Here is a 17169-nt window from a genome sequence, read left to right as displayed (position 1 = left end):
GAGGCCACCGACGCTTCTTACCGTGGGTCTTCCCGCCTTTCCATTCCCCTTCGTACCGGAAGAAGGAATTGGGGTAGGTGTAGACACCGTAACCTGGATATTGAAAAAGATGGGCAGTGAGCACGTGGCACAGGCAGCCTGGCTGACGTCCAGCAAGTGCTCCAGGTGGGGTGGTCTGGGGGGGCTGTGCACTTCCCCACCTGTGACCTCCCGACACGGCTGCCCGAGGCTTCAGTCTGGGGGTCAGGACTTGTCCTGTGTACTGTCCACCCCGCCCCCACGCCTTCGTTTGCTTAAGCACCCAACATGATGAGCGCCTACTCAGTGCAGAGAGGCAGGCCCGTGGGAGGGCCTTGGGGAGTGGAGAGGGGTCTTGGAAGCTGAGCCTAGTTAGCCAGAGGAAGGCGAGGGCAGGGCGGGGGATGTTGTGCCCTGCGAATCACAGAAGGACGCCCCAAGAATTAAAGAGTCACATTGATTGCAATACGGGACTATGAGGGGCCGTTCTGCTTTCCCAAATCTCATAGTGATAAGATGGCCGAAACACCAGACTGATACAGGCAAAGATCACAAAGGTATTGATTACATCCCAAGGTTTGGAATGAGGAACCTGGTTTGCAAAAAAGCAGTTTACAGAAGCAGAAGCAGCATGTTATCTCAATCACAGTTTGGGGTCTCCGGATCACTGAATTGACAGAAACACGTTATCTAGAGCCCGGGGGTCTGGAATGAGGAACCTGGTCAGGCTTAAGCACGTTATCTCAATCACAGTTTTGGGGTCTCCGGAACACAAAGTCAACGGGGTCAGGTTAACTGGAGCCCTCTGACCTTGGGATAACCGTGCTGTCCTTCCCAGGTGAAGGAAAATGTGCTTTCTAAGACCAGTGTGACCACTACAAAGGGGATAGTCACATAATCAATAGGGTATTTAATCGAATGGGATGATTTATATAATTCAGAAAATCAAAATAACTTTTCTATTGTTAAACAAAGCAAATAAGTACAGAAGCCAAACAGCAGGGTTAAAGTTAAACTACAGTTTCTACCTGAGATGACTGCTACCACACTTCCGGAAGCTGGCCCCTCGGGTGGCCTCCAGTCCCATCAGGACAAAGCCCTCCCTCCCGCCACGCCGCTGCCGAGCGCACCACCCCCCACTCCCACTCCCACCCCACCAGCCCCCTGGTATGCGGGGCACAACTTGGGGGGAGCAGAGCGGTTCTAGGGGAGTGTGGCGTCATCAGACTCGTGCATCTGCCGAAAACGAGGTCAGGTTCTACCGGAAGAGAGCGGAGCGGACTCGGAGTTCACTCCAGTCCCTTTTCCCCAACTCTAAGGACAGCTCCCGTCAAACCTCTGAACCGCGCGTCCAGGCTCCGGCGCCTTCCGGCTCGGTCTCCAGGCCCCGAGACCCCGTCCCCCGCCCGTCCCGCGGGGCACCCGCGCACCCGGAGGCGAGGACCCTTCCAGGACCAGGGGCGACGAGGTCTCCGGGGATACCGACGGGGGCTCGTGGAAGCTCGCGTGGGGACCGGGGCGCGGGTAGGGCGTAGGGCAGCCGGACGCGCCCCCCCGCCCCCAGCCCTGCAGCCGTTACCGTCCTGTGGCGGCCGCCCCTGCGGGTCCGGGCGCTGCGGGCGGGAGCTCCGGCTTCCTTGGCTGGCGGCTGCCATCTTGCCGCTAGAAGTTTACCTTGGCAACCACTAAAGCCTCCTCTATTGGTTCGTTGGTCGCTAGGGGTGTGGTCACGGGCCCAGTCTCTGGGCGATCACAAGATCTGGAGTGGCGTCGTTCGGGCCCGGAGCCAGAAGACGCGCCTGCGCCTGCGCGGCCCAGCGCACTTCCGCTGCTTACGTTCTTTCCGCCGGGAAAAGGCGCCCGCACCGGAAGCGGAAATGGTTGGAGGCTCTTGGCTCCGCCCCGGCGTCCATCTTGGAAGCCCGGAGGCGGCGCCGCGTAGTACAGAGCGGAAGTGCTAGTCTGCCCCTTCCCGGACCGAGCGAAGCACCGGCGCGGCCCCTGCCCGCGTCCTTCTCCCCGCGGCCCTCGGAGACCGCGCTCGGCCGCTGCAGAGCCGCGAGGTACCGGCGGGCGGGCGGGCGGGGGCGGGGCAGGAGGGCCGGGCCGGGCCCCGGGTGTCTATGGGCTGATCGGCCCCCCTCCCGCCGCGCGTCCGGGAGGGGCCCCTGCCCGCCCGGGTAGTGCGGGGCGCCGGGGGCCGGGCTGTCTGGAGGGGCCGGTGGAAGGCGTCGGGCTGCAGGCGGGCTGCTCGGGAGGACGTGTCGGTCACAGGGCGCATTCGGAGGCGCCGCCACCAGGCCGGCCTCGCGGGCAGCGCCTCGTCGGCCCCTGTGCCGAGGACCGGGCCCTGGACGCTGTGCACGCTGGGACCCGGGCCCGGGAAGGGCCTCGCGGCGACCGCTCCGCCCAGGGCACGCGGCGACCGCTCGGGTGCAGCGGGGGGCCCGGTGGGCACCTCGGGGCGGGAGGAGCCCTCGGCCTTGCGGGGGCCGACGAGGGCTGGAACGGGAACCGAGAGGCGGGAGGGGAGCAGGCGGAGCGGGGACCCCGGAGCCGCACGACAGGCTGCGCCCGACGTCGCCCTGGTGCGCGCCTCGCTTCCTGAGACCGAGAATGAAGCACTGAGTCCCCTGACGGTTCACCACCGCCCCCGGTCCCGGGCCTCCCTGGGCGACAGGCCCCCTCCAGGCGCTCCGGGCGGAGCAGGTAGAGGAGAGGGGCCGGCGACTGCCCGCTGGACGCGCGCCGTGACCCAGCCCGGTGCCAGGGCGGCCGCCCCGCGGGGTGCGATCGCAGGCGGGAATGTGTCCTCGAGGAGGAAGCAGCAGAGCCCGAGGCTGGAGGCAGCCTGTCCGACTCCAAAGTCCACATCCTCAATGTTATTGTTGACGAGTGTGGAGGCGGAGCTGGTTTCACGGACAAACGGGCCATCAGCTCGGGACGGGGCCTGGACCCTCGCCGACTCTGAAACGGCCTCCGGGGCAGCCGGTGCCCCCGTGGCTCCTCCCGAGGCCGCTTCAGTGGTGACACCTCGGCCTTGACAGGTGCCGCCGGGACCCGGACGGAGGCGCTCCTGCTGCCTGGCGTCGCCTGGGCCGGTGGCCAGCGTCCTGGTCCGAGTTCTCACGTGGGAAACGGCTGCTCCCCGGGGGATGGACAGCCGCCCTCTGGCCCGGACCACGGAGGCTGGAGCCTGTCCGTCCTGGGCAGCCTAGTCTCTGCGTCTCCCTGGAGCGGAGGGCACGCCCGCCCCCAGGACCCTGCAGGCTCTGCCCTGGACGCGCTGCAGGCCGGGGAGCCGGGGAGCCACGGAGCCACGGTCGGCTCTGCCGTGACGCACGTGGCAGAGGGGCTGCTCCGCGATTTTAGGTGGAAGTTGTGACTGGAAAACGTTTCCATTGGAGACGCGGGACCACACCCCAGCGGCTGCCCTCGCTTCAGAGAGGACGCCCTGCACCCCTGGTGCGACAGCGTGATGGGAGCGTGGGCTGGGGTGGGGGGGCGGCGCAGGTGCCACGCGGTGAACGGGGGGCTGACGGGCCCAGACGCCTTCAGCCTCTGTCCTGTCTGAGACCGGGACGGGCTGCCTGCACGACGCCATTTTCCAGACGGGAACCTGGGCCTCGCCGCCCGCTCTGGGGCCTTGGGAACGAACGGCTGTGGTAGGGGCGGTGCCACCTGTAGGTTGGGGGCAGCGGGGAGCTCGGTCCTGGCGTCCTCACAAGCTTAGGTCCTGGGTCCTTCTCACCCCAAGGATCGGGCAGCGGCCGGCTGGGTGGGAGGCGAGCCCTGCTCCTCCCAGTGAAGCCGGGCGATGCTGCCCGCTGGCCTGGTGGTGTGGGTGCCCGCAGGGTCAGTCCTCGGAACCACGGCAGCGTGTTGCAATAGTCATGAGCAGCTAGGGTTACTCCGCCGGCCGATAAGGAACTGGGGCGCGGCAGCTGACCACCTGAGGTCGGCGTGGCGTCTTCCTCCCGGTGGAGGGGCGGGTGCGGCCCTGAGAGGACCGGGAGGTCCTGGCTGGCGACGGGCACCGCGGAGAGCGGCCTGGGCGGGGACGGGCTGGGCTGGAAGAAGGGGCGCTTGGGGAACGAGGGCGTGACAGGAGCAGGTGCTGGGAGGCGTGTCTGAGGAGCGGGGCAGGCGTGGGTGCAGGCGTGGGTGCGGTGGCCCAGCCTGTGGACCGGCCCAGGGGGGTGGACACGCAGCCGTGACTGCAGGGGCGGCGGGGCGGCTCCTAGGCCCCAGGAGAGGCGGCTCCGGGCGGCGGTGGCAGAAATGAAAGTCCACCCCGTGCTGCTTTGCATGTCACGTGCCTTCCTGGCCCGCCACCAGCCGTGTCACCTGCTGTTCTTGTCCAGGGCAGCTTGCGGGGAGGCACCCAGAAGCCGGCGGTGGTGCGGGGAAGCTGGCACTGAGCCGCTCCCTGGAGGTGGCCAAAGGGCCCAGACCTGCCTGCTTCCTGGTCTGACCGCGCCTGCGCCTTCTCAGTTACAGGATGTCCGAAGGGGACAGCGTGGGAGACTCCGTCCACGGGAAGCCTTCTGTGGTGTACAGGTTCTTCACACGCCTCGGCCAGGTGGGTGTCGGGGTGCCTGTGCGCATGTGTGCGCGAGAGCTGTGCTGGGCAGTGTCCACGGGGCAGGGGTGCCCGCGGGGTGGGGGGTGTCCGCGGGGCGGGGGTGCACAGGAGCCTCGTGCTCGCTCTCAGGACGGGCTCCCTCTGTCAGGGGCCGTGTCTTCTCGGAGGGGCCAGTGATGGACGACCCCTGCTCTTTGCCCCACACTTGGTTTCTGGGTTGTTTTCGAACCTTTAAAAATGAGAAAACCGTCCTTAGCTCCCAAGCGGTACAGACGTAGCAGCCCCCCGACTCTGATCTGGCCGCCCTTCCCGGCCACCTGCGTCTGCACCCGTGGCCCTCGCCCGGTGTGCACCGTGGCCGGACCTGGCGTGGGCTGGGGCAGAGCGTGTGCAGCGTGCGGCCAGCAGCGCCTCCACGATGCCCCGGCACCACGCGTGTTGTGCTGTCAGTTTTAACGTGAAGAGGGATGGGAACAACTCGGCAGTGGGAGCGGGGGAGGGTATGTCTGGGCTCGCACATCCTGTACTTTTATGACCGGGTGAAGATTTTCACAATTAAAACTTAAATGTTAAGATTAAGCAATTTCAAAAGTAGAGTTGGAAGCATACATGCTAATTACACACGTGCAGACATATACATGTGTGTGTACATATAAATTCGAGTTCCTCTGCAAACTCCACGGCTGCAGTGGTGCCACCTGTGCCCGCTCCACGCTGCAGGGTTGGGCCGGCTCCTCGGGGCCGTGGGCTGGGTCCTGCGTGCAGGTGGCGACTCCGAGGTGCACGCTTTCCTGCCTCGGGCAGGCCTCCTGGTGCTGAGGACGCCTGCAGTGAGAACTTGTTCTGTGTTGTGTTTGCCCGAGGACTGGACCTGCCTCGAATGGTTGCCATCCATTTGGGGTTAGCCGCCCGGGTCATGGCTGCCGCCCGGGGACGCTCAGCCGGAGGCCCGCGGTGGGGGAGATGCACGTGCGGGCGGCCTGCAGGTGCGTGACACGCATCACTCCTGTCCTTGCAGATCTACCAGTCCTGGCTGGACAAGTCCACACCGTACACGGCCGTGCGATGGGTGGTGACGCTGGGCCTGAGCTTTGTCTACATGATTCGGGTCTACCTGCTGCAGGTGGGTGTGGCCGAGGCGAGACGGGCGTCGCGTTCCCCGTGGTGCTGGGCTGCTGCTGTCTGCCTGGCGTGCGCGTGCGCTTGCGCTGTGGTGACTGCCTGGCCGGAGGCGGGTTCTCGTGGAGGCGGTCGGCGAGCTTCCAGGCTCAGGCCTCGTCCGGTGTTTTCTCTGGAGCAGGAAGGTGTTTCCTGGCCATGCGGGCTCCTCCCAGGCGTGGCCTGGGACAGAGGAGGCCGTGCTCCTGGGGGGACACGGCGTTTGCTGGGCGCGTTGTGTCCAGGCTGCGGATGGTCCCACAGATGCAGGGTGGAAACTCGCCTTGGGTGTTGTTCCTGGACGTGTCCCCGCCAGTCCGCCCCCCGGGGCTCCTGGGCCAGCGCAGCAGGACGGGGTCTGCGGGACGGGACACCTGCGATTCGGGTGGATTCACTGCCGTTGGTTCTAGTTTTGTCTTTTAAGTGGGAACTTGGTCCGTTCTGTAATGGGAAGAACGAGCCAGAAACCTTGCTGTAGAGAAGCCGGGCGGGGGACGTGCCAGTCACACCTGCGGAGCACCCTCGGCCTGGGCCTGCGCGGAGCTGCGCGGTCACTGGCACCCACACCTGGGCCCGCTCTGACCTGGAGGGTGGCCAGGCTTTCATAGTGAGTTCATAGTGAGCTCAGGTGCAGGTGAGTGTGTGCACGTCCTGCAGGGCTCCTCCCGCCTCGTTCCCGAGGACACAGGGCTCTAGAACGTTCTTACCTGCTTTCTTGATTTCCGGATTTTCCGGTTCTGGTTCCTGCTGGCAGAGAGGAAGGCGCTCCTCGGTGTGTGAGCACAGGTTTGAGGCGCCGCGGGGCTGTCAGCCGGCAGGTGCCGGCAGCGGAGGGGCCGCAGACGCGGACACGGCCCCAGCACGGCCTTGAGGCACCACCCTCAGTGCTCCCGGGAGCTGGTGGCTTCAGGGACGTGTGCCTCTGACTGGCCCCCTGGCTTGTCCACTGAGGACACAGGGCAGAAAACGCCCCGTGGACAGTCGCCACTTGGCTGTCCCTCGTTGTGACCTCTGCCGCGAGGAGCGTGTCCGCTCTCAGTCTGGCCCACGGTCTGTGTCTGCCGGGTGCCCCAGCGCGGTCAGTGTCTGCATCTGCCGGGCGCCTGACCCGCTTCCCTCTCTCCCAGGGCTGGTACATCGTCACCTACGCCTTGGGGATCTACCACCTGAACCTCTTCATCGCTTTCCTGTCTCCCAAGGTGGACCCGTCCCTGATGGAGGACTCAGGTAGGCGCCGCCCGCGTGCTGCTCAGGGCCTCCCTGTCCTCCGGAAACGCCCCCGTGAGCCTGGTCTGTGTTGCAGACGGGCCCGGAGCCGGGTCCTGGCGTTCAGGTGCTCGCGGAATGACCATGGAGCCCCGGACAGCCGTGTGCGGCGGGTGTTCCCTCTGCATCCCGACATGCAGGCGAAACCGAGGCACCGGGCTGTGTAGCGTGTCGGGGCCGCAGGGTCTGCTCCTTCCGAAACCGCCCGCCCGGCTTGCAGGCGCCTCCCCACTCACGCAGCCAGAGCTTCCCATGGCAACGGGGCTGGTGATGGCCACCAGGCCAGAGTGCCGGCCAGCTCCATGGAGGGTGGAGCTCTGGTTCCCAGGCCCTGGGCTGGAAGGTCTTGGCCCCACTGCTCTGGCCGTTCCTGGGCAGGTGGGCAGGTAGGGCCGTCCCTGGGCAGGTGGGCAGGTAGGGCCGCCCCTGGGCAGGGAGGGCAAGTGCCGCTGGTGGGCAGCGGGGAGGGCGAGTCCCTGTCCCAGCGCCTGAGGACGCCCTCGCTGGGGAGGAAGTGCCGGCGTGTCGGCTGTGCAGGGCGGACCCGGAGCCCCGACTCTTTACAGGCTTTTGGATGGAAACGTGAAAGGAGCCCCACACCCCCCGAGATGCGGCCCTTGGGGAGGTGGGGAGAACCTGAGGCCATGTCTGTGGCCACAGCTCCTCTAGCAGCAGCAGGCAGCCGTCTCGGGTGGGGTGGGGTGGGGCGGGGTGGGGTGAGGTGAGGTTGGGGGGGCTCAGCCCCCATGCGAGTGCCCCGTCTCCCTCGTGCTCCTTTGTGTGGTGCGGGTGGTGTGTTCCTCAGTTTAACTCACGTGTAGTTGAATTTTTAAGCAACTGTAGAATATGTGCAAGTTCTTCTTTAAAAGGAACTCTCACTTGAACTTTCTGAAATAACGAGTCGATTCTGACTTGGCTGAGGGTCCCGCCTTGCCTTGGCTGAATGACACGAACCTGCTTCACGTTAGGCCTTCTCCTTCCAGAGCGTCAGGGGGGCGTGGAAATGGGGTCGTGGAAGTAAAGGAGGCGGCGGCGCTTTTCCTGACCGCCCTTCTGCCTTTCAGATGACGGCCCCTCGTTGCCAACCAAACAGAACGAGGAGTTCCGGCCGTTCATTCGGAGGCTCCCGGAGTTTAAGTTTTGGTGAGTGAACCCCTAGTGCTGCTGTCCTCGCGGCTGGTTAGTGAGCCTGGGAACAGACCGGGTTGGGTCACGTCAGCCAGCACGTTGGGCGTTTCAGAGAAGTGAGCGGTGTCCTCCTTGGTTTGGGACATTTGTCCCCCCCAGCAGGATTGCGTGCCCGCGGGCGTGGCGTGAACATCTGTCCCCCCAGCAGGATTGCGTGCCCGCGGGCGTGGCTGGGCCCAGGGCCCTGGGGGACCGCTGCCCAGTGGCCTCTCCCAGTTGCTGGTTGAGGCCAAAGCTCTTTGAAATGAGCAAAGAGGTTGCGTTTGGGCAGAGCCTCCCGGCACGTGGCAGACCTGCCCCCAGAAGGTGGGCTGCGTGACAGCCTCTGTCCTGCTCCACACACGGCACCCCTTCTGGGGGAGGCAGCCGGACCAGCTCCTGTCCGCTCAGGTGTCCTCCGCACGTGGGGCTGGGCCGCCTGGGACCGGTGCTGGGGGGCTGCGCCCTGGGAAGTGCTGTGCTCTGGGACGAGGCTGGCTGGTGCCCAGGTGCCCTAGAGGCGGTGACATCTGCGTGAGGCGGTGATGGGAGGGTGACAGGAGGACTGGTAACTCCACTCTCGGCGGCATGGGGGCTCTGTGCCCTCTCTGTCCTGTATTTGTTGGATCAAAACCCTGAAGGGAGTGAGCCACCACATCTTTGCTCTGTATTCTGGGCGTGTGGGGGACTGAGCATGACATGCTGGGGGGGGGGGGGGGTGTGCCTGGGAGCCCCGAGGAAGCTGGCCTTTGCTCTGTAGGAAGGGGAGCCCAGGAGGCGGTTCAGTGGGGCTGTGGGCCGGGCTGCACGGTGGAGCCCTGGGAGCTGCCTGGCCCTCGTGGTCCCTGGGGAGCGGCGTCGGCACCCTCACTGCAGTCAGACTGTGGGAGGCGGAGGACACAGCTGCGTGCGGCCCGTGTGCAGATGCGCTCACCTTCCCTCCTCCCGTCAGGCACTCGGCCACCAAGGGCATCCTGGTGGCCATGGTCTGCACCTTCTTTGAGGCGTTCAACGTCCCGGTGTTCTGGCCCATCCTGGTCATGTACTTCATCATGCTCTTCTGCATCACCATGAAGAGGCAGATCAAGGTACCCCAGGGGCGCCGAGCCCGGAAAGGCGGTGCCGGCCGCAGCGGCCACGGCGCGTGGGGAGGGCAGGCGCCCTGTGGAACCTGCCTCGTCTGCAGGAAGCTCTGCAGGCCGGGGGCGGGGACGTGGGCTCGCTCCCCTCTGCCAGCGGTTCTGGGCCACGGCCGGTGTTGGGAACGGGCCTGGGAAGTCAGCCCTGGGGGCTGGGTAGGAAAGGCCCTGGGGTGTGCCCTCCTCCTGGGCATGGCGTCCTGTGGGTCAGAGCCGGGACCGGCCGGCCGGTGCAGGGGTTATGCACACTCTGCCCTAAAACAGGCCTGGGCCGACCCACTGCCCACCTCACTGATGTCGGGGCGCCTCCCAGCCCGGCCGGCCTGCTCTCGGGACCTTTCCCTGACCCCCCCCCGCTCCCCAGCCCCCGGTGGCCCCGCAGCAGGTGACACCTGGGATGGAAGCTTATCGCCGACGTGTCTGTCTGTCTATCTGTCCCCAGCACATGATCAAGTACCGGTACATCCCATTCACGCACGGCAAGAGGACGTACAAGGGGAAGGAGGACGCAGGCAAGACGTTTGCGAGTTAGATGGCCGCCCGGCCGCCCCCCGGAGCCCTCGGCGCGTCTGAGCCGTTGTAACGGCGCCTCTTTCTTCACATAAAGTAGTTGATGGCGAGGGAGTCGGATTTTCTTTTTAAAAAGGAGCTTCAATTATTTGTAACTGAAATAACAGGTTCTCGAGGAAACTGACACAGAACCTGAATTGCATTGATTCATTTACAGTGACACCAGGTGTTTAAATGGACAGAATGAGTCAGTCAGGCTGGGCAGCCGGTCGAGGGGGCTGGGGGTGAAGGACCCTCTGAGGCGGCCGTGGGCAGGCCCAGCGGGAGCAGGCGCTGCGGAGCCTGCGGTGGAGCAGCTGTGTCCACGAGGTGGCACGAACGCTGGGTCCCAGCCGCTTCCCAGCCTCGCCTCGCGGAGGTGGTCCCACCGGCCTCATGACTGGAAGCTCTGTTCCTAGCCACATGATTGCTCTTGGGGCCTGGAATTATAAATATATATTATATTTTAATTGTTTGAGATTATTTTGACCTATTTCTTTCCTACGTGAAGAGTTGCTGAATGTGAATGTCCCCGGTTCTGTGGGTCCGGCGGCTCCTGCGAGGATCAGCGGGGACCTGCGTGCCGACGTCCGATGTGATGGAAACATACTCGTGGCCCTTTTACTCAGTGACTTTTTAATTCAAACGTTATTAAAGACGGTGTGCCCTTCTCATGGAGTCTTTATCCAGAGGCGCCCGCGGGGACCTCTGCCCAGGCGCAGGGTGGGCAGAGCGAGGCAGGGCTGGGGTGGGCTCGGGCGCAGAGCTGTGCACCGTCCGTTCTCACGTCGGGTGCAGACTGCGGCCGAGCAGCTCCCCACCTGCCTGAGGGTTTCTGACATCAGGTGTTGCCGCCTTTCTGGGCTTGAGCTCCTGCTTTTTAAACCCCCCCAAGGATCTGTGTTCGTTTGATTTTAGAGAGGAGGGGGGAGAAATACATCGATGTCAGAGGGACAGCTGTGAGCTGCCTCCTGTATGCGCGCCCCCCCCCCCCCCAGCATCGAACCCACAACCCTTTGGTGCCAGGACGGGGCTCTGACCCATGGAGCCGCTGGCAGAGGCCAGTTCAGATTCTGCCCCACCTCTCACACCGTCGCCCTCGGAAGCGCTCAGGCCTGGCGCCGTGGGAAGCTGTGCGCTTGGCCGAGTGTAAGTCAAGGATTTCGGGGCCAGTGGCAGCCTGCCCTGGGCCCCTCGTCTGGGTCTGCTGCTCAGGCCGGCCCCGCCAGTGGCCCGTGACCTTCATTCCCGCGGAGAACAGCGTCTGTTGCCGGACAGCTCACTCTAGGGAGCACTGCACTGTAGCAGGGGTGCCACGCAGACCAAGGGCCTGGCCCGGGCGGGTGGCCCAGCCTATGGCCTACTTCTGTGGAATGGGTTTCTTAAGGGGACTTACGGCGAAGTTCTGTCTCTGGCACAAGTTAAACGGTTTTAAAACCTGGAAGCTACAATACGTGGCAGGGAGTAGCTGGACATGGGTGACGGCTGTCCCAGCGCCGGCCTCTGAGGGGGTCTGTGGCCTTAGGGTTAGGAAACTCGGGAAAGTTGGCTGCCCAGCAGGAGCCCCGGGCGGGGGGGCCCTCAGTCTGTAGGGACCAGGACAGACCTGTGTCCTAAATGGGGAACAGACTCGACATGTGAATTAAGGCTGGTTTGGCTCAGCAGTTAGAGCTTCAGCCCACAGACTGGATGGTCATGGGTTCGAGTCTGACCAGAGGCACGTATTTCAGTTGCAGGTTTGATCTCGGGCCCAGGTTGGGGCGCAGGTGAGAGGCAACCAGTCTGTGTGTCATGTCCATGTGTCTGTCTCTCCCTTTCCTTCCTCTCTAACCATCAGCGGGGAATCCTCAGGTGAGAGGCAATCAGTCCGTGTGTCGTGTCCATGTGGCTCTCTCCCTTCCCTTCCTCTCAACCATCAGCGGGGAATCCTCAGGTGAAGAGAGGCACCTGCTGGGCGCCCTGGCCTCCACGCCCGTGAGGGGCTGTGCCTGGCCACTCGCAGCGGCTGTGGTGGGGGCAGGGTTAGTAGGTGGGGGGGCTGGCGGGCTGCACTTGCCCACTCAGGCCACATCCTCTTGCCCACCCGATGTCGGCTTGTCTTCTCATCACAGAAGGGACCGGTGTGTCCTCAGCTCTGCGGTCTGGGGAAGGGAGGGCCTAGGACCTGGTCCCAGGGAGCGAGTCCCTGCAGAGCCACCGCCTGGCACTGCGGGGCAAGGGGGTGCCACAGGGCCGGCGGGAACTGAGCTGAGCAGAGCCCCTGCCCGAACCTGGCTGGGAGCCTTGGACCAGCCGCCCAGCTTGTCCTCCTGAGCTGCTGGCGCAGCATCTCATGTGACAAAAAATATAAAATCAGAGGATTTTACGGTTTCTGTGCAAGTTTGTCAGAATTCATTATGTCTCTCCTGACAGGCGGCTGCCGGTGGCTCCATCCGTCCATCCTGTCACCGGAAGTGCCGCAGGTAGACCAGCTTCTGGGGAGGGAACCTCTCCCGGCACAGGGGACACTCCGTCTAGGGGGAGGGAGAGGTCACATGGGCTGTGCCCGCCCCACGAGCCCCTCCATCAACGTAACACAAGACAGTTTGCATGTCTTCGAAGCCGCAGCCTGAAAAGGCCCTCACCCGGGTGCTGGGAAGAGCAGTGAACTGCAGCCAGAGCAGCGACCCGCCGGCAAGACGGCCAGCCTGGCACGGTGACGGGATGGGGGTTGAGATGCCCACGGGGCTGCCTGTGCCCATCGCCCATCCCGTTTCCTGAAGCCGGGCAGTCCCACCCCCAAGGGCCACCTGGGTGAGACCAGGTCAGCCTCCCTCCAGCCCTGCAAAGGTTGGCCGCTCGCCTGCCAGGCACCCACGGGGCAGCCGAGGGGTGAACAGTGAGCATCACGCCCCGTTCACCTCCTCACCGGGTGGCCCTCCCACTCCCCTCAGCCCCGCCCTGGAGATGCTGGGTGCGGTGAGCTCGCCATGAAGCGGGGGGCCCAGGACTGGGCCTCCTGGGTCAGATGGAGGCGAGAGGCTCACTGCCCCCTCGCCCCGAGGTCTCCAAGGCCAGGGCAGGGCTGTCCGAGCTCCCACGGCCGTCATGCTGGGCACCTGCCTGGCTGGAGGGCAGGGTCTGGCACATGTGACCAGGAGCCTCCAGGAAGGGACACCCCCCAGGAGCGATGCGCTCGGATGCTTCTGGCCAAGTGTCCACAGGCAGCTGTGGTGCCTGGACCTGACCCGACCCCCTACCTGCCCACCTGGGGGTTTAAAGACACCTGCCCTCCCTCGTTTCAGGGCGGCCGCCTGGCAGTCCCCCGGGACCTGCGCTCTGAGGGCTGCTGACCTTGGTGTCGCACCACTGGGTGATGCACTCCCAGCAGAACAGGTGGCCGCAGGGCGTGGCCGTCGAGTGCCTGCGCTCCTCCAGGCACAGGGTGCACAGCGAGGTCCGGGACACCGCTCTCTCCTCCGTGAGGCTCCTGCGGGGGGGGGGGGGGAGGACTGAGCCTCAAAGTCCTTGCTGAGCCGCCCGAGCCCTGGTGCCGCCCCTCACCTGCGGTGAGACAGCCTGCGGTGCAGCTTCCACTCCCGCTGGGCGCGCTGCCTCTGCCGGAAGCCGTGGAGCTGCAGGCCCAGCGACAGCGCCAGGTGCAGCAGGGAGACCAGGCCCAGCAGCCGGTAGCTCGCCCGGGCCCTCAGGTCCTCTGCAGGCGGGTGGTGGAGGCGGAGCTGTCAAGGACCCCAGGGGACAGTCATGACCGGCACACAGACTGGACCGCCTGGAGGCCAGCCCTGCCTGCACTCGAGTGTCCTGTCCAGTGAGGCCCAGCCCGGCCCCCTCGGTGCACAGGAATGGAGAATGGCATGGGCCTCAGGTGAGTGAGGGCAGGGCACCTTCCAGGGCCTGAGCATAGGTGGGGGCAGTCAGGGACGCTGCTGGACAGCTCGGCCTCGTCCCAGCAGAGGAGCGAGAAGTGTGCTGACCACTCTGGCTGCACACTTGGGGGTGGGGGACATCCAGGGACCCCAACACCGAGAGGAAAGGAACCAGCAAAGAAGCCTGAGGAAGAGCACCCAGCGGGCAGGGGCAGCCGCTGCTCACACCGTGTGGGCAGGAACAGGCCACTGTGCCACCGGCGTGACTGTGCCAGCCCCTCCTGCAGCCAGTGACGGGGCAGCTTCTGGCCATGTCCACTGCCCGCCTCCCTTCCCTTGGCGGGGAATGGAGGCAGCCACGTCAGCAGACCGGCCGGGCCCTGGTGCTAGCAGAGAAGAGCCCACGGCAGCCCCAGGGGCCCCAGCAGAGGGAAAAGCCCTTGGGCTGAGCCTCTCGTTTCCAGGCTCCTTTGTGACAGCAGCTCAGCAACACACAGAGGAGCCCGTGGGGACGAGACTGACCCACGGGGGAGGCACAGGCCCCGGGACCATGCTGCTGAGGGCGGTGAAGGGGGCAGGGGGAGGGTGGGGCTTCCTCACAGGGAGCACAATGCTGGGAGCAGCCAGGACACTCTGGCCGGGGACCCGCTGGTGGGCAGGCAGGTCCCAGGGCGGCTCCTAGGTGACTGGGGCAGGGAACTGGGACAGGAGGGTGTGAAGTGTCCTCCAGCAGAGCGGGCGGCAAAGACTAGGGAAGACAGGCGGGGTGCTGTCAGCATTGGGGCTCCCATACGTCAGGAGACTCACCTACACGTGACCCACCATCAGGGCAGCCTGGGAGGTGTGGCCACAGGCCTGTGCTCTGAGGAAGGAGCAGGCGCAGGGCCTGCACCGCATGTGGCCCGAGGCAGACTTGCCGTACGTACCCTCAGGGTTTGTGGAAAATAAACTTCCTTGTTTTTTTTGTTTTTTTTTAGCAAAATGTGAACCAACAAAACCCAGTGGAGGGTTGGGCCAGCCCCATGGCTGCTAGTCCACAGCGGCCCTGAAGAGCCAGCCCTAGGCAGGCGAACCCGGATCGGGTGGCGGCACCGCACTTACGTAGGTGACTCCGGCGAGCCTCTTGGCCAGGTGGTAGAAGGCGCCGTGGATGTAGAACCAGGCGACGTGCAGCCGGTGGAGGCAGCCCAGGCCCTGCCTGAACACCAGCACGGCCCTCAGCAGCGCCTTCCTCTGCGGCTCGGGCAGGGCCGCCACCTGCCTGTGCACCCAGCGCCTGGCTCCCGACCGGCCTCTCGCGCTGGGTGCCAGGCTGCCCGGCGCCGGGCGGGCGCCGTTGCCATCGGTCTGCAGCTCCTGCTCCAGGTGGAGCAGGGCCTTGTCCAGCACGTAGGGCAGGACCGTGTGCAGCGCGACCAGCACGCCGCGGCGCAGCCTCTGGGGCACCTGCCTCCGGGACGGGTCCACCTGGATGAGCCCCACGTACTCCTCGCCGAGGGTCTGGTAGCCTGGGGGCGGGAGACACCCACGGGCAGGCTGAGGCAGGTCTGAGCTCCCCGAGCCCCCGCTTTCTTCTGAAGGACGGGCTCCCCTGACAGGCTGTGCCAGGCCCCTCTCGGCCACGGGCTCAGCCACGGAGAAGCGTCCCCACGGCACCCGGCCAGGCCCAGGAGAGAGGTCCCAGGGACACAGGATGAGAGAGGACACCACGCGACAGGTGAGCGGAGTCGGGGCTCCCAGAGGCCCCGGTGGGCTCAGGGCCCGGCCCCCCCAGCTCCGGGAGCTTCAGACTCCGCCCTCAGCCCCTCCCGTCCTCCGCGCTGGGCGTGTGTTGTGGCCCCGGGTCCGAGGCCCCCGGGCGCGTACCGGCCAGCGTGGTGAGGCCGAAGTAGGCCACGTCCGACAGCAGCTCGAGCTCCTTCCGCCACTCCAGCCACTTCCTGGCGCCTGAGAGCAGCAGCGGCATCGTTACCGGGCGGGGGCGAAGGGGAGGCCCCGCTGCCCAGGCCCAGCACGACCACCTGCCCTCGGGCCGAGACTGTCCTAAACGCGCCCCCTCCCCTCCCCCGGCCTCGGCGGCCCACTCTGCGCCCCCTGCTCCTGCCTGGCCTGGGCCACCGCGTGGAGTCCCTCTCCCCGCAGGGCCCGCCTGGGGGTGTCCTGGCGCCCGGAGGCCGCGTGACAGACGGGGTGATAGACTGAGTGACGGCCCAGCACCCACCCCGCTCCCCACCCTGCGGTCATGGCCTCGGGCAGCTCCAGGGTCTCCGGACCCCAAGGTCCCAGCCTGGAGGCGGGGACGCCGAGTCCCGCTTTGCAGGGTGTTGGGGGTTAATACTTGGAAAGCGCCGACACGCGCCGGGCGCCATCGACAGGCCCCGCCCGCGCTCCCGGAGGCTCCCCACGCTCCTCGCCCTCCCGGCGGCCGGCGCCCACGGCCCTCGCTTCCTCCTCCAGCGCAGGTCTCGGCTGGGGCGCCCAGGACCACCCACGGACCGGGCACCGCCAGCGGCGCCCTGGACGCTCACCCGCCAGGCTGTGCAGGGCGCTGCCCGCCGCGCTCCGCAACCCGCCGCGGTAGTAGTCGTCCTTCTGGGCCGCGCGGACCACCTCGGGGGGACTGGCGGCCGCGGAAGCCATGGCCGCGGGGACCCGGATGGCCACGCCCACACGGCGCTGCCCGGTGACTGGCTGGGCGTGCGGCGCACACCTTGTGCGTCACGGCCCGCGTGGCGGGGCCAGGTGGGGGCGGGGCGGAGGACGGCCGGGCCTGCGGGCTCGGATTGGGCGATGAGAGGGCGGGTCGCGCTGGGGACGGGGCGGGGCCATGTGGGGGCGGGGCGGAGGACGGCCGGGCCTGCGGGCTCGGATTGGGCGATGAGAGGGCGGGTCGCGCTGGGGACGGGGCGGGGCCATGTGGGGGCGGGGCGGAGGACGGCCGGGCCCGCGGGCTCGGATTGGGCGATGAGAGGGCGGGTCGCGCTGGGGACGGGGCGGGGCCAGGTGGGGGCGGGGCGGAGGACGGCCGGGCCCGCGGGCTCGGATTGGGCGATGAGAGGGCGGGTCGCGCTGGGGACGGGGCGGGGCCAGGTGGGGGCGGGGCGGAGGACGGCCGGGCCTGCGGGCTCGGATTGGGCGATGAGAGGGCGGGTCGCGCTGGGGACGGGGCGGGGCCAGGTGGGGGCGGGGCTGGAAAGGGTGGGACCAGCCGGAGCCGAGTGGGCGAGCCGGGCGGGTGCAGGGGAGGCGACGAGCGAGGCGGGGGCCTGGTCCGAGGGCGCCGGACGCGGCGGGGTTCCTGCGTCTGAAAGCGGACCTGGCTGCTCCCGTGCGAGTGGAGCGCGGGTCAAGCCCTCGGGACTGCGGGGCATCGAAGCCAGAGGCGGGTGCTGAGCCTCCGGGGGGCGGGAAGCCTCGCTCG

General features: G+C 66.5%; 3 protein-coding genes across 5 annotated transcripts in view; 1 reads left to right on the top strand and 2 right to left on the bottom strand.

The window, feature by feature from the left end:
• Positions 1-1823, bottom strand: part of MORN1 (MORN repeat containing 1) — a 28061-nt gene extending 26238 nt beyond the window's left edge. Inside the window, exons 1-2 of the mRNA XM_036307603.1 lie at positions 1598-1823; positions 22-93 (exon numbers count right to left, since the gene is read on the bottom strand). Coding sequence (XP_036163496.1) covers positions 22-93; positions 1598-1673 — 148 coding nt within the window. The 5' untranslated portion in view covers positions 1674-1823. The remainder of the gene's footprint in view (positions 1-21; positions 94-1597) is intronic.
• Positions 1824-1935: 112 nt separating this feature from the next.
• On the top strand, positions 1936-10552 carry RER1 (retention in endoplasmic reticulum sorting receptor 1). 3 transcript variants are annotated; one of them, XM_036307459.1, is made up of 7 exons: positions 1938-2081; positions 4513-4600; positions 5622-5726; positions 6889-6988; positions 8092-8170; positions 9147-9282; positions 9776-10552. In XM_036307459.1, the coding sequence occupies exons 2-7, from the start codon at positions 4520-4522 to the stop codon at positions 9863-9865; spliced, it is 591 nt and encodes a 196-aa protein (XP_036163352.1). In that variant the 5' UTR covers positions 1938-2081; positions 4513-4519; the 3' UTR covers positions 9866-10552. The 3 variants fall into 3 exon arrangements, with proteins under 3 accessions (XP_036163354.1, XP_036163352.1, XP_036163353.1); XM_036307460.1 differs by lacking the exon at positions 1938-2081 and adding an exon at positions 3090-3483; XM_036307461.1 differs by lacking the exon at positions 5622-5726 and having other exon boundaries at positions 1936-2081.
• On the bottom strand, positions 10502-16442 carry PEX10 (peroxisomal biogenesis factor 10). Its single transcript, XM_036307458.1, has 6 exons — positions 16277-16442; positions 15615-15695; positions 14850-15256; positions 13426-13601; positions 13216-13351; positions 10502-12395 (listed from the first exon to the last, which is right to left on the bottom strand). Exons 1-6 carry the CDS (start codon positions 16386-16388, stop codon positions 12327-12329), a joined length of 981 nt encoding a protein of 326 aa, XP_036163351.1. The 5' UTR covers positions 16389-16442; the 3' UTR covers positions 10502-12326.
• Between the last annotated feature and the right edge of the window lie 727 nt (positions 16443-17169).

This window comes from Myotis myotis, unplaced genomic scaffold (genome assembly GCF_014108235.1).
Source record: "Myotis myotis isolate mMyoMyo1 unplaced genomic scaffold, mMyoMyo1.p scaffold_m19_p_48, whole genome shotgun sequence".
NCBI classification, from domain to species: Eukaryota; Metazoa; Chordata; class Mammalia; order Chiroptera; family Vespertilionidae; genus Myotis; species Myotis myotis.
The sequence above is the reverse complement of the archived record's forward strand: the minus strand, read 5'-3'. Positions and strand labels throughout refer to the sequence as shown.